The sequence below is a fragment of the Balaenoptera musculus genome, chromosome 7 (assembly GCF_009873245.2).
Source record: "Balaenoptera musculus isolate JJ_BM4_2016_0621 chromosome 7, mBalMus1.pri.v3, whole genome shotgun sequence".
Taxonomy (NCBI): domain Eukaryota; kingdom Metazoa; phylum Chordata; class Mammalia; order Artiodactyla; family Balaenopteridae; genus Balaenoptera; species Balaenoptera musculus.
The window spans coordinates 41790504-41807439 of NC_045791.1; the positions used below are offsets into that span (position 1 = coordinate 41790504).

The 16936-nt window shown below is 32.2% G+C and overlaps 1 protein-coding gene across 1 annotated transcript in view; it reads right to left on the reverse strand.

Annotated features, from left to right (window-relative positions):
- Positions 1-16936, reverse strand: part of BAZ2B (bromodomain adjacent to zinc finger domain 2B) — a 291809-nt gene that overhangs the window by 75276 nt on the left and 199597 nt on the right. The window contains 6 exon segments of the mRNA XM_036858503.1: positions 2973-3183; positions 13192-13293; positions 13563-13671; positions 14452-14462; positions 14465-14514; positions 15693-15986. Coding sequence (XP_036714398.1) covers positions 2973-3183; positions 13192-13293; positions 13563-13671; positions 14452-14462; positions 14465-14514; positions 15693-15986 — 777 coding nt within the window.

Genomic DNA, 16936 nt, shown 5'->3' on the forward strand with positions numbered 1-16936 from the left:
GGCCCCTCTTCATCGCGGTGCGCGGGCCTCTCACTATCGCGGCCTCTCTTGTTGCGGAGCACAGGCTCCAGACGCGCAGGCTCAGCAATTGTGGCTCACGGGCCTAGTTGCTCTGTGGCATGTGGGATCTTCCTAGACCAGGGCTCGAACCCATGTCCCTTGCATTGGCGGGCAGATTCTCAACCACTGCGCCACCAGGGAAGCCCCCTAAGATGCATTTTTACACACGTCTAAAATCAGAGTGTGTGTAAAAATTGGCAGCACTTTTCTTCCTTAGTGGAACATCTTAAAATAACGGGGCATTGCATAGTCTAGGGCATCTCAGATTCTACAATGTATGAAATGGACAAGTGTTACTCGGTATCTCAGAAAATCTGAGATATGAATGGTATTGGCCAATTAAGAAGCAGGTTTATTTAGAAAGGTTAAAAGTTTTTTTCATATTCAAACTTTGTCAGATTCTTATTTGTATTCCCTGAGAAATTAGAGACCTCTCATTTCACAACGCTTGAAAGTACATTCAAAGTTTGCATTTATTTTACTGTTCTGAATCTTTCTTCAAATTAAGTCCAGTTGTTCAGCCTAGTTGAGTCCTTGTACGATGATAATATATAACAGAAACTTATAGAATCCCCTTGGATAACCCCCTCAAACTGTTAATGTAGAAGCCTTTTAGAAATAAAAGGGGTGATAGTGATTCATTGTTATTTTCTTTTCTTCCCAAGAAAAAAAAATGCATATTATATCACATTTGCTTGTACATATTAATAATTATTATTTATCTACTGTTAAATATTTAACATTTATATACATGCGAGAAAGAACATATATACACAGTAAGGTCAAATGTAAAATAATTTGCAAAATGCAACATAATACAACAAGGGAAAAGCATGTAATGGAATACAAACCAATTTGAAATCTAGAGGGAGAAAAAACATTGAGTAAAAGTTGAATAATCAACTTCTATTTTGTAAAAATTTAGTTACTTTTGCAAATATAAAGTTGCCATTTTGGATACTAAGTATTAATGCTATTTGTATAAGATATGCAAAACATGCATGAAGAGCCCAGACTTTGGACATGAGTTAATTTCAAGCTTTCTTATTTTATGCAAACAATGCACATTCCCCACTATTATACATTCTTTAGAAGAGGCAGTGGTTTATTGACAATACTAATTTAAAAAACTCATCGTGTACGGCTGTATCTGTTAATATATTAACTTATTTTTAACCTTCACTAATAACTATTCAAGGGAGATAAACGTCTTAATAGAAACCAAACAGAATAACTTTTAAAAATATTTTTAAAACATTTTAAAAACATACTAAGACAGAGAAAAACTTATACAACATTAAGTTACATACCAGGCAGTTAACTTACATGCCACTGGTGGAAGTATGAACTGGTGCAATCTTTTTGGAGATAATATGTGCCTGCTATTTACCAAAATTGAAAATGCACACACCCTTTGATTCAGAGATTCTATCTCTAGGATTTTATACTATAGATAGCCACATCTGTAGAAGGATGTGAAGATATGTGTAATATGTACTTACTGCAGTACTGTTTGTGATAGCAAATACCAGGAAATAGCTAGAACAGTCACCAAAAGGAGACTAATTTAATGAAGTATGGTAGAATCATACACAGTATCACTCACTATTCATCTATTAAAAGCATAAGGTTGATTTTTAAGTGCTGATACAGCAAGATGTTCAAGATAAATTAAGTGGAAAAAAAGGCAAGCTGAATAGTATGTACACTATAAGCCATTTATTTTAGAAATCAAAAAGGATATATATGTAATACAACATATTATATATACATATGTATATATATGAGTGTTTGAAGGCATGTGTGTGTAGGAGTTTATGTACAGTTTATGTATAGGAGTCTCTGATAGCCTAACAAAAAACTTTTAATAATGATTCCACTCATGAATATCTTTTACAGAAAGTTTTCTGTTCTATGAGTTTTTGTCATAGATAATTTGTTTCATAACAAAAACAAAGGAGCTACAAAGAAGTCAACATTATGATGTTGTTTACAATAAACAAATAAGTCAGGCTTTTCCCCCAGAGAAAACCTATGAGAAGTAAAATCCTGTTAGTCTTCTAAGTTAGTTCTTATTGTTGAACTTTTATTTTACATTGATATATATGTTTATATATATGCTTGTGAATATAAAACACCAACACATATCCTGATATATAGTCAGATAGCCTTCACAAGAAGCCCTTCACAAGAAGAGTCTTCCCAGTTGTAACTAGTAACTCAAACTCAGGGAAGGACTGTTTTATTTTTGCCAGCTTTTTCTGTGTCAGACATAGCCTGGGAACTTAATGTTAACAATTTGTGCACACTTTTGAATCATAAATACATTTGAGGTTATTATGAGCACTTTGTGCTTGACCGTGATACTTTCTGATGGTCTTAAAATAAATATTTGTGAATTAAATCTATTACTTGGGCATTTTGAAAATATCTGTAATATGTGCATACTACAGAAGAACCCAAAGACTGGGGTTACTTACCAGTAATTGGAGTTCTCTGACTGAAAATTTACTCCACAGATCCACATATTTTGGAGTTATCCCCTTGTACCACCTCAAGGAATCGGGAGCTGTTAAAATGAGAATTTCCAGAAGGTTGGCACAACCTTAAGGCATGTGCCGAGTGCTGGTAGATGCCCTTTCAGTGCAAGCCTTAAAAGCTTATCACCCACCTTTGTAGTTCTCAACACACAGGGTCTGTTGTGTTTATGAATATGGCTCTTGAAAGGAGCTTACCTAATCAAAGAACTCCAGTTACCAGTGGGAATCCTTATTTTCTCATTTTTACTCTAACACAAATATCTACTTTTTAGAAATTGAGAGCAGTGTTAATCTTTCATCAGTCAAAAATATAAGAAATATTTACACTTTTTAATATGACTATTACAGTGTCAGATACGCTCTGTTTCTTACCTTGAGCTTGCAGTTTTCTTAGTAACTTGGCATCTGTGTTATCTAGAAATTCAGCACTGCCAACATTTGGAGGTCGACCCTTCCGACGTCTCATCCTGGATTCCTCTCTTGCTCGCTGTCTATCTGGATTTGGTGGTCTTCCTCTACGACATTCCATTGCCCTGATACGGGGAATGACATCCTCTTCTTTCAAAAGACACCACTGCATTCCCTTTTAATTAACATTTTATAGAAATAAATATTACAAACGAAATAAACACAAGTGATCAATATGTCAGAAAATTCTAGGCAAATTCACAGATATTTTGAAATTTATAAAGCTGGTACAAACTTTAGGAATTTTATTTTTTAAATTAAATTTATATTTATAATTATTCATGGACTTGGTATCTTTTTGATATTCTTAATGAATTCAACTTTAAACACACAAAGAGATTTATATCTGTATCTATAAACATATAAATAGATACATATTTTAAAATAACCATTTCTGAACTACAATGACCATAAAGTTGGCAGATAGTTGAAAATTAGTTGTGTGATGACACCTCTGTGGATTGTTCTCATGGGTTAACAGTTAAACCAAACATTAAACTACCCAAATAATAGATGAAAGTTCTCTTTATAGAAATAGTAGAGCTAATAAATCAAGAAGGAATGTAAGAGTTAGAATACCAGCATCTTGCAATACCTGATGAATTAATGAGTCTAAGCACTGAACCTGAATGGTTGCCAATCACCAAAAAGAGAGACAACCAGACAGACATTAGCCTCCTGATGGAGGTTCACTCGATCACCTATAAATTAGTCTTGTCCCCTACAAAAGGAAATCAAATCTAGATTAGACCTAATTACTATAACTTCACAGGAAAAATTGGGTGAGAAGTGTATGGTTAACTACACAGCAAAATCCAGTCGAGGAAATACTACAAATTTCTTCAACAGCTTCTTCAACAAATAAATTTCAAGAGGTAAAAAAAACTGTGGGACGATTAAAGGAGCCTTAAAAGATGTACCAAACAATCCCAATGTGTGGAGCTTACCTAGATATTGATTCAAACAGACGAACTGTTCAGAAACTTTTGACAGTTAAGGGAAATTGAAAATTTGAACAATGACTATTATTTGATGCTATCAAGGAATTATTACTTTAAAGTGTGATAATGGTACCATGGTACTCTTGTAGACAACGAGAGTCCTTATCTTTTAGAGGTATGAATGGAAACATTTATAGAGGAAATAACATGTATATTATTTGCTTCAACAAATTATGGAAGAGGAGAAGTGGATGGGGGTATATGTAAAATAATATTGGCCACATGATAATTTCTACAGCCGATGATGAATATATGGTGTATATTTGAGATTCCCCATTATAAGTCTCCAGATGGAAACACATTCACCAGCATAATGCTAGTGTATTATAGGAATAATCCTGTTCAGTGTATAGATACCATCAGCGTCTGGTTTTCATTATCCTTCATACGTCATTCAAAACAAATATATTATTGTTTGTGATGAGCTGCTTTTCTCTTAAAAAATACGTTATTATAGTACCTTACTTAGAGTCCAAATCAACATGTTCAAGTACAGGAAAGGCATCCTTTTAAAATAATCCTTCTAAAATAATTGTTTTCTTATTTCTTATTTCTTTTTTTAAAGAGATACTTCCTTTAGTGTGACATTTAAGAAAATGTTTTAAACATGCTTTTTTTCTTAAAAGAATCTCAAACTAGGAATTTAACTTGAACCACTATGGGCAATTCTGCAACCAAAAATAATCAAAAGTTCTTGAGTTATACTTTATGCCATGATACCTAACTTGGGGCAAGGAGACTATGAATATCTCATTCAATGGGTACTAAAAATACAAATACCACTCCTGCTACCACTGTGGATGATGGTTACATCCCACATTCCAAGCACTCTGCTTAGTTCCAGGCATTTTGATGACATTATATACTTTAATCTTCACAACAGTACTATCTAATATGGTGATTTTACTGTACCTACTTTACAACGGAGAGAATTCAGGCCCAGTTGAATAATTTCCTAAGGTACGGAGGCAATAAGGAACAGAACTATGATTTGAACCCAACTGTCTCACTATAAAACCTGTGCTCTTAACCACTACATGTACTTAATTGATGTTACAAAGATGTTCTTATACTTGATAAATGACTGATCACAATATTCAGCCATGAAAGCACAGCCAAGATTATGGCAAGGCAGGATTGTGGCAGAAAAAAAATTCATGCATATAATCCATATCTATATGTTTAAAATAATATCTATACTAATCCTTTTCAGTAATTGCCAGGTTAAAAATAATTTTACAAATTAATTCTGAGGAAAGTAACAATTTTTTTTGCTGAGATTTCAATGAAGTCAACAGAAACAGTAGTTGTACCAACTGCAGTTTCATGCCATAAACCACAAAGAAGGAAGCCATCAAAACATTTTTATGTTCACCAGTATGGGAAGCTTTTGATTAGTTCAGGTTTTCATTTTTCTATTATGCTCTTAGGCACCAAGGCAGCATGCATCACATAAATTGAAAAATATAAAAGTGACATTCGTGACACTTGAAGTAGAAGAGAAAGACTAATAAAGGAGTCTGTAAAGGAATCTGCATTCAGTTTTTAAAGTAACTTATTAATAATAAAATCAACTTTTAGCCAAGATTTAAAGGGTTTGATCAATTTATTTTTTTATTCAGTTATAATTTTACACTGTTACGTTTTATTCAGCTAGGAAAATATACCTGGGTCAAAAAAGGAATAGAATATGTTGGTGCCCCAAACTGGTAACATTATAGTGACATTATCATATACATTTTTGCCCTTGGCATTTATAAAGTAAATGCTTTCTAAGGGAGTTGCATATATTGGACTACATATAATGTCTTTTGACTCCTGGATTTTAGAAAATGAGAAATGGATTGTTAGGAATCTGAAGCTTATATTACAGCTTTAATTCACTGAGTAGCCAAAATAACCGTGGGTAAGGGGAAAAAAAGAAGCATTTTTCTTAATAAACTTTTCCTTAGGAAAGGCAAATACAATTTACATCACTTGATTCATATGCTATAAATTTTTTGAAATTATTCATCAAAAGAGTTAATTTATTACTTTTTTTCTTAATTTCTAAAACTAAGATAGTAAATGGTTCCTGAAAATAATCTTTCTTGACTAAGATTTAAAAGATATGGATAAAAAGAAAATAGATAGTCAACATGATGGAGATGATGGCAGATTAAGTCTCTTATACCATTATAATTCCACTTTCAAGAGTTACTAATTTAAAGCCTTAGCAATAACATACTTCTGTAAATACTACAAAGAGAAGGAAAAAAGGGTTTATGTTTTATTTCAGAAGACTGAACAAAATAATTAAGGTTAAGTGAATGAGATAACTACATTATATACTATACACTGTAATGCATTATAAAAGACTACACTGTAAGACTATAATGTATAATAAAAATAGTTTCCAACTACTTGAACATTTGTTGAAGCACCTACTCTGTATCGGCATAACATTTTCTAAAGGTAAACTAGAGAGAGTTCTCTCCCCCAAATGACCAACCATTTTTAACTAGGACCTGAGGCTCCCGCTATTTTAATGCAGGTGATTCAAGGACCACACCCTCAGCAGTAATGAATTTGAAAAAGTTTAGAGGTTGGGACAGAAAGTTGTCTCAATTGTCCACTTAAAAAATAATGATGGTCTAGATTAGGACTTGAGAATCAGAGTGGAAAGGAAAGTGAATACTTTAGCTTTTTTTTGGAGAGAGAACTCCCTGGATGTGAAGGAGAGAAGTCTGAATGGAGACCAGAAAGGTCTGGAGAAATACTTGAGAAAATTGGCAAATAAATTTATTGCTTTCAGGTATTTTATACTTTAAAGACAAAATAGAGCTTTAAAGAAAACATTTGAAATGAATTAGTTTTAAAATGTTTTCTGTATTCAGAAATTCAAAAAAGATGCTAAGAAATTTAACTTAAATAGGATTTTCTATTTCAACATTTCTATTATTCTTCATAAATGATACTCCGAACATCTCATGAGCAACTGCTTTGTTTTCACCTTATGTTATGGACACTGAATTGTCTAGTTAAGGAGATATTTGACAGTCCTAACTCTTACATTTCACTGATAACTAAAGTCAATTTGTGGCTTACCAGAAACATGTTTAGGTCTTAATGGGATGTGTTATCAAGTCTCATTCCTGCTTCACTTTTATACTCTAGCTTATCTTTATTTTTCTTTTGTTGCTCCCATTTCGCTTGATTTTGTATACTTGAAGGTTTATTTATTTTGGGGGGAAAGCAGTATATAACTAAAGTAAAGCAGTCCACCAAAAACCAATTCACTGAATGATCTATTTACCAAGTTACTGTGGTTTTTTTATCTTTTGTTTTTTAAGTTTTAGTTATCACCAAGACTTTGCTGCAGCAATTTCACCAGGGATTTGCAGTCCTGGGCCACTAAGTGTCAATTCCTTCATTAATACGTGAGATGCCTACTACTTCTAGAATGCTCAATGTTATATAAGCGAATGGATGATCTTTACTCATATTTTTCTGGATCAGGACCTGTATCTATCCCAGTCTTTGTCTCTGATAGAAAAATAGCTGTGATGAATGTTTTAAATCTGGATTAGGGCATTGGTCTGACAATTTTAGGTCTGTTGGTCATTCAGTGAAGGATCATTTACCGAATTGATTTCTGGCTAAATAATTTTCAGTAAATTTAACCACGGTTCAAGTAAACAAAGATAATTTTTTTCTACTACTTTTCTCTTTTAAGTATAATTTCAGAATCCTTTACTTCCTGATAATTAGTTTATTAAAAAACTTTAGAATGTCACACCTAAAAGGGAACTGATCTTAAAGACCTCCTATAATATATATACTTCACATTACAGATGAGGAAATTAAGGCCTAGAAAAGTAGGATTCCGTTTTTCAAAGTAACATAGGATGCTGAATTACCCTGCTAGGAGTCTAAGAAAAATCTTAGGGCACAAGCAAAGCACAAGGACATCAGATATTTTTCACAGAACTTGACATTTCATATTTTAAGAAAAACATTAAAGTTATTTTCATGAGAAAAATCAGAATTTTGTTGGATTTCCTTACACCTAATTCACAGTTTAGTATTATATCTATTTTTAGCTACTTTATGGTGCCAGAGGTAGGTAGCGAGAGCTTTATATACCATAAACTTTACAGCATTAGGGATTCTTAATCTTAATAATAAACTATATTAATATCATATACTGAATAGCACTTTAAAGATGTGAAAGAGTAAGAATAGTTATCTATGCTGGGAGATGGTTGTCACCTATTAAAAACAGTTGAGGAAGATGTGGTTTGATACAATTGTTTCCACAATGCTGAAGATGTGGTTTGATACAATTTTTTCCACAATGCTGAAGATGTGGTTTGATACAATTGTTTCACAATGCTGACTATGCTTTCCAGTTACAGTAGGTTACCCTCAAAGAGTTAGGACTGTCAAATATCTCCTTAGCTCTACTCTTGGATTCTTACAGTTGGCTTCCTAGTATAGGCCTTTGCCTAGCCATCAAAAATCCTACCTGGTAGATTAGTGACATAAATTTCCAGAGTTTTGGACTTCTGGTACTGATCTTTCATGCTCTCAGGGTCCACATATGCCCATAGCTGTGTTGCATTAGGTATGACAGTTAACAGTAGAGTTGAATTAGAACCCTGGTTGTTGACTCCCAATCTTTTGTTCTTTACTTATTTGAAATAATTACCAGCATTACAGTCTTGCCACAGACTGCGTGTTGACTGCTTTATTGTGAAGTCTCCCCTTATTCCTTATTAACAAAACCCTGATTTTAGCTGAAAAGCATTGTGCTTAGTGTTTTATCTTCCCCAGACAACAAGCTTCTCTAAACCAGTGATCATAACTTCTATTTCTTTTGCACTCTGCAGTTTCTCCATGAACATTAGTTTTTCCTCAAAGTCAGGCTTTCAAGTTCATTTCTGTAGTGAAATGTGTTCACAATTTCCTTTATGGAAAATGCCTTTAGGAAAATTTATTTGGGAAAAAATGCCTGGAACATTAAGTATTTGCCACAAATATCAACTGATAAAATGACTAAGAAAAAAAGGCTCTTTTCAGTAAGAACTATAGATATTTTTCTTTTCTCGTGGCATTATGCCATTAAAAAAATATCTTAAAAAATACATCTCAAATAGAGGAAGCAACATTTTTTTCCTAAGTCACTTTTAATTGTTCCTTCTTTGCATCTTTCCTTTTCTTTGCTTTTTTGGCCTGAATGCAGCAGACATTCATTGACCTTTGCTTGTAAACTTCCTGGTTGAAAAAAATAAACTTAATTGTTATATTTATGCTTAAATGTTTTGTTCTCTACCATTCACAAAAATAAATCCTTTCCAAATTAGATTATCATATATTTCAAAATAATCTTTGCCATTAACAATTCATTTTGAAACCTTCATATACCGCTAACAAAAATGTGAATACTTTTTACCTTTTTACCTAAGTATCATATTTAGGAAAATAAAAATAACCCTATTTTATATTTACCAAAGTCTGCCTAGCTCAATCTTACTTTCTATTATTCTGACACTCAAAAACAAAATAAAATGAAAACAATGATAAACATTAGGTTCAACTAGTTCTTTATAATGTGATGGAGAAGTCTGTAAGAAATATATTTACCTTATAGCCTTTTCAAAGGGGTTTCACTGGCTAAAACAGTTAAAAGAATTTCAGTAAGAAGGTAGCCAGCCAGTATATCATGTGATTATAAAGAGTGCTATGGTTCATTTTGTTCCATGAAATCTATCATCCTTAAAATCATGATTTTTATAGAAGCCAGTAGGAAGTGTTTGGTATCTAAGGATCAGTAGATACTAACGAGTAGATGATTTTGCAAATCTCTTACCACATTTGTAGATTGAAATAAATAAAATTGATAATGGATGGATTAAAGGCTCCCCCCACCCCAATTTCTTGTGTCAACCCTATCTTATTTAATTAAGGACTTCTCTTTTTAATTTTTTTAAAGTTAATCATTAGATTTTTGTCCTTTAGTTAATGATGAATTTACTACATTTCAATAAATATGAACTCTCATACCTCTCATCTTATTGTACTACACACAAAAGTAGTCAATACTTTCAACAAATGTTTGCTGCTAATAAATATATATATAATCACTGTCTTAAGCTCAGAAATACCTTGAGTCAAAAATGATTAACATATAAAATAACCACGGTTCTCTACTGCAGATATTATTGTCTAACAGAAATTACCATTTCCTAAATTTCATCTGTAAAATATAGAGCTTTGGAATACCATTGCTGCAATTTTTTGAAATACCTTGAATGAAATTAGAACTTACAGAACTACTATTGGTTGTTGTTTTGTTTTGTTTTGTTTTGTTTGGTAAGTTTTAAGAGAAAAAAGAAAAATATGATGGAGAAAATTATATTTTCCAATGCAAATGTTTTATTAGGAGAGTGATTAAGAATACTAATGAATTTATAAATACAGCATTTCATTTGCTATCAAACACCAAAAATAAATATATGAAACTTGGAAAACTGTAGCAGTAACACTTAAAATCATTATGTAAAATCTCCATGCATTTGGAAAACTGAATGCTTAGCTTTATTGGATTACAAGGGGTAGATGCAATTATTTTTTAAATAGGAAATTGTTTTTCACACTATATATGTAATACAAGCACATTTTAGAAATTATGAAACATGCAAGAACATAGGAAAAAAAAGATCCACTGTACCACCAATCATTACATCCATTATTAAAATTTTGGTACATTTCCTTTAAGTCTTTCAATATGCATAGTTTTGTTTTTCAATATACGTACAGCCATCATACCATTTATACAATTTGTATAGAGGCAGACCTACTGTAAACATATACAGATCATTACTGCTTGGTAACGGTGTCTTTATCCCAAATTATATTTTATATCTTCTACAAAATTTAAGCCAATCAAAGTTATTACACATGACAGTTACTCTACCAAAAATATGTAATCTTTGTTCATTTTCATAGAAAATTGTAAGTATATACATTTCTAATTAACTATATGCTTATACATATTGATCATACAATAAAAAAGTATATGGTTCTTCAACTACATGCATCTCTAATTAATTAACTAAACATTGTTTTGATTACTCACCTTTAATTGTTGTTCTCTAAAAGTATCCTGAAATGAATTCAACTTACTATTATTTTTTAACCGAGAGAAATACTCTCAAAATTGCTAATATTTTCCCTTAGTAGTCTGCTGAAATGTTGGCAGCTTAACACATTCTGGACTTAGTAATTCATCATATTTCCTTGATTGGAATTGATCTCTCAACAAGACAATATGCTTTGGAAAACACTGATTATGTTTAATAAAAAGTGAATGGATGTCAAAGAACATTCTGTTCTGCCTAATAAGGCTTTATAGACTAAGTCTAATTATCACTGATAAAAAACTAAAAGTCCTTTATGTATTGGACAGCAATTAGCTTTCCTCTCAGAATAAAATTCTATTGAACTTAAAAACATAAAGATATCTTTGGCATATTTAAATGAAACAAGTAAGGTTATGATAACATGAATCAAAAGATTTAAAAAATGAGAATTTTAAAATAAAGTTATTATTGCCTTCTAATATGTTTTGTGACTTAAAAACTGATCTAGTATATATGGAGTGTGTAAAATAACACTGTGGTTCACTAAAATTCCGAGAATCTGTTTGGTGACAAATTTAGTCCAAGTTAGACACATTTTTAAGTTTAAAAAAGAAAAATCCTAGAATATATTTCCATAAATAAGTTAAACCTGAGATGAATATATTTTGGCATTTTAGAATTACTAGTAAAGAAACAAGTGGATGTGGACATAAAAAGTCATGGACAACAATGGAAAATAGGTTACACAATGAATGCAAAAGAACACTTGTTAGAAATTTTGAGTTCAATTACGTCTCCGCCTGGTTGAGGTTGTGTAATCTTGGAAAACTCCCTTCATCTTTGAGCTCTCAAAATGAACTTCTTGCAGAATTAGGAAGGCCTTTTCTACTTCTATAACTATAAAATTAAAGGGTAAGATAGTATGGAAAAGCCTGCCTATTCACAACAGAAAATATTAATTGCCAGAAAAAATCTTTCTGTGCATTATAATGGGCCAAAAGAGAGAAAGGTTCAATCAAGAAAGAAAATAACTTCAGTTGGTTGAGCATTTTAACCTTTTGAAACATTTTCATGCGTATGATCTCATTTTAACCTCACCATAATCCTATGAGGCAGAAGTAAAATTATGATTGTCTCTATTCTGTAGATAAAGAAACTGAAGAAAAAGTGGGCATTATTTTGTTGTTTGAAATCACAAAACTATTTCATGGGTTAACAAGAATCTAGGTCTCCTTAGTCCATAGCTATGACCTCTTTCAATGGAGCTAATAACTTAAAGGGAATAATAAGCATTATGTAGCTGAATCTAAGTAAGGAACAAAGGCAAACCATTAAAGGAAACATATAGGAAACAAGGTTTCAGTGGTAAGTTCTTTGCGCTGATTGGTGAGGTTGTGTACTTAATCCTCAAGCTCAAAGGGAGCTGTGGTCATAATTTCAGAAATGTGTATAATTATTTAAAAATTCAATTTCTGCAAAAGGCAGAAATTTCACTCATTTAATATTATGGAATTCCCCCTACCCCCATCAAAAATTATCAAACTTGTAACAATGAATCATGTAGTATGGCATAATCAAATGGACAAGATCCTTCCAAAAACGAAGGCATATTTATCCTCTCTTGGACTGACTTATAACAACATGTTTTTTCCTATTCAAATTAATTTTCAAAAAACTGTTTACCTTTCAGGGAACTAAGGTTTTTCTATATTTCTCATGAACATACAGATACTTTTATACCTGTATAAACTATAAAATTAATGACAGAACTAACAAACAGGAAAAAGTTTACTTAAGAAATTTGAAAAAAATGTCAAAGCTCCTTGTTACTGAAATATAGTAAATTGAGGTCTTGTGAGTGTTTACCACAAAGTTATATGTATAGCTATACGAATTAACTAACAAAAGGCAATGCTCTAGAGTGTAGTGAAATTTACTTCATTTAGGTTATGTTACTACTTTTTGGTTCAAAGACTGTACTTTTTAAAAAGTGGATACCTGTGGTCCATCTCTGGCTTCATAGAAGTCACCCACTCTTATTTTTGCACTGAAGCTGAAATTGTCCCTTGAGATATCCATTATTCCATTTCTGCTGAGATACTGAAAAAATCACATATTTTTCCACTTCAGGTTTTAATAATTACAACCCAGCTCTGATGTATAGCTATCTTCAGGACACTACTGTTTTGCATAGTCTATCAAGGGGCTATGGATTTACAGGAGATCAATTTAGGTTAAGCACATTCATTAGTCCCATACAAGAGAATATTTTGTATCAAGGAACTTTATCTGAGAAAGGAGTGTACTTTTTTTTCCATAAGCATGCATAATAGGCACCAAATGTGTGTTATTTGGTGAAAAGTATGTACCTTTATTACTTCAGGGTACTGCCTAAGTTTCTTTCCACATGGAGCATAATATGCTACTTCTCCTTGAAGGCGCCCTCCAAAGTTTCTTATTCTTGTCTCTCTCTGCCAGCTACACATAATAGAAATGAGGGTTATCACATACTTAATTTTAAGAAAGCTTTTAAAAATAAAAATTAAAAAAAGTTTAAGAACACATGCTCTTTAGAAAACATGAAAAATACAAAGAAAACAAATATAAACAGCCAGTCATGCAATTCAGATACATTTACTATTAAAATAATTTAGATATTTTTGCTAAGTAATTCAACTAAAAATTAATCAAAGACTCAATTTACAAATATTAAACTCCATTAAATTTTTTAAGAGATCATACTGGCATTATGTTGGGTATTCAGACATGTTCAGTAACATGTGTCAATGTGTACTGATTTTTCACACCTGAAAAGCTTTAAGTGAGAAGAGCACAGTAAACCTGGCTCTCTGCTCTTTGGGGATCATGAAAATTCTCAGTTCCTATTCAAGCATTTTAGCCAAACTCTGCTCAAGTCCCTCAGTTTCGCCCACAGTGCTTTCACCTTCCTTTAATCTATTCACAAAAACCTCTGACACTCTTAACTGTGTCTCTTCTCTTGCCAAATGATTTGCTCTTGTGACTTTTTCAGTCATATTCCCACCTGGATGCATATGTTTCCCATCTGTCATACCTAAACCCAGAAGTTAGTCTTATTTTTTTCTGGTATATCACTCTTCAGATATATCAGCTTTGCTCCTCTGCTCTAACAATACTATGTATATATTCACTTCTCTTATTAATAGTAGAGAATGAGAAATCAAACATGCTTAAATATGTAGGGGGAAAGTATAAAGATATATCGTTATTTTTGCATACCCATATTCCAAAGAGGAATACGCAGTTCACGTCGTACTGTTAACTCTTCTTCTTTGGAAGTGCCTTCAAAAACTTCAAACCAGTTAACATAAAGATTAGTTTACATACATGAAAAATTTTGATAGTTTTTCGAAACTTTCTTTGAATATAATATATCTTATTGACTTGAATTATTTAGTGTATTGCTGCAACTTGTGCATTATTTTTAGATTCTTTCAACAAAACACATTGCATATAAAGTAAAGGGTGTTTTTCTTTTTTTTTGGTCTGCATGACAGATAACTAGCATTTCTCTCTAATGAAAAGAACAATGCAAGGTAAAATATACAGCTTTCCCCTCATTTTGTTATTAATGAAATGGCTAAAGAAGTAGGAGGAAAATAGCAGAGGTTTCAGAAAACTATGTACAGTTGTTTTCCTTGAAAATATGAGTTTTCAGATGCTGAAAAATTTCAACATCTGGATCATACATTTTAAAATAATATAACTTCTATAGCCATATGAATCTATAATCAAAAACACTTTTAATTAATCTAGAGTACAAAGAATAGGATTATGATTATACAGAAAAATTTTCATAGATAATGATCAAGCTTCACCAATACAAATGCACACATCTTATATTAGTAGGATATCATATTGGTTTGTGGCAAATGAAAACAAAACTAGAAAATTTCAAAAAACAGTGAAATGTGTAAAACAATACAATATTTTACTATACACATCTATATTTTCTTAGCTATTGAATGAGAATAGAGATTAATTTGGGAGTATTAATGTAAACCTTTTAATGAAGACCTCTGAAAGTTTATAGAAGGTCAAATAGAAAAAAAAGATATGGCATGTTAAGGGAATAATAATGCTAACTCACTAATACAAATGACATTGGCTATGTGTTGGGCAGATATGCAACTGTACCTTAAGTAACCAAGTGAGCTCATTTTTATAAATTACAAAAAAAGTCCACTGTCAAACTCTAAATTCTAGAAGCATAAACTGAACACAAAAACAGGAAAGTATGCAAAGTCAAAAGCTGCCATCAATCAGGTTCTTAAATTGGAAGCACAGAGAATAAAAATGGTAATGAGTCATATCCTTTGAAAATACACGCTGACCTTTCTTAGCCAACCTAAAATCTAGCCCTTGATTCCAATGAGATCATCCCCAGAACACTGTATAAATAAGAATTCTTGTTATGGTTTGAATTCTACTTCACAATAATAAAAATAAAGTGTAGGTACCAGAGTGTGGACTTGAAGTAAGTGTGGAAGAAGGTGTGCCAAGGAAAGCAGGTGACTGGGATTCAGAACATAAGGCAGCAGGAGCAGAGCCTGGGGCTTTTGCTATGTGGAGGTTACGAGGTGTTGAGTGAGCTGTGAGACTGATGGAAGGGCTTTTGACAGAGGAAGTTGTTTTATTCAGTTTCATTGAAGTTTTCTCTCCTTCAGTATCACTATCTGATTCATCTTGGTCTTTATCATCATCATCATCCTCTTCTGATCCTTCTGTATCTGATTCTGAATTACTATCTGATTCTGGGAAGTAAAAGAAGCATTTGGTATATTATAACTAGATAATCACCAACAGTGTTGCAGTTTGATCTAAATGGAATAGTTCAGGAATCGGCATCTGTGACTGAGAACTCAAGGAGCAACTCTTCTGAAGAGTAAATGTAAACATTACGATCTTAAAAGCTATCTGAGTACAATGTATGCAGCCATAAATCCTCAAAATTCTTCGTTAAAAGTAACTGTTTTACTCAAATCATAAAACTTAAATCATAAAACAGTTCTTCTCACATGACAGTATTCACATGATGAGTTTCTGCTTAGTGGTTTCAAAAGCACTTTTAATTTAATAAAGAAGCCAAAGTATAGAGGAAACAGAATTGATTATTTAAATTAATAGATTCTAGTAGCTTAAGAAGTATACTAGGTTCAGTATGAGGACGAGAACTCTGGAACTATCATTATCCTTTCTTCTGGGCTTGAGGCCAAGAAAACAATTTTTGCAGGGAGATGCTTGGCTTTGGGGGTTACAGTTATTCTATTTAGTTGCAAGATTTCATCAAGCTTCTCAGGCTTTACAAAAGACTAGGATTACAGAAATAACTGTGGGGAATAATTTAATGATTTAATAATTTAAGTTCATGCTAGCAATGTAGTCCTATAAATGCATCCACTCCTATAGATACGTAAAATCTATTTCTGGATTAAACTTGATAACACAGGACTAATACTTGGACTGTATCTTAATCGTTCCCAGAACAACAGCTTCTGTGGAATTGTTTTTTGTGTAGTACTAGCTGTCTACACTGAAGTTCATTATAAAAATTATCTTTGAAAGTTATTAATATTGATATCCATTATCTATCATGCTAAGTTGTGTTTATGGGAACCCCAGGAAAAATATTATCAGGAAAAGCTGTTCTTACCCTGAGCAAGTAGGTTGTTTTTACCTTATAGACACTTTTTAAATTGTATAA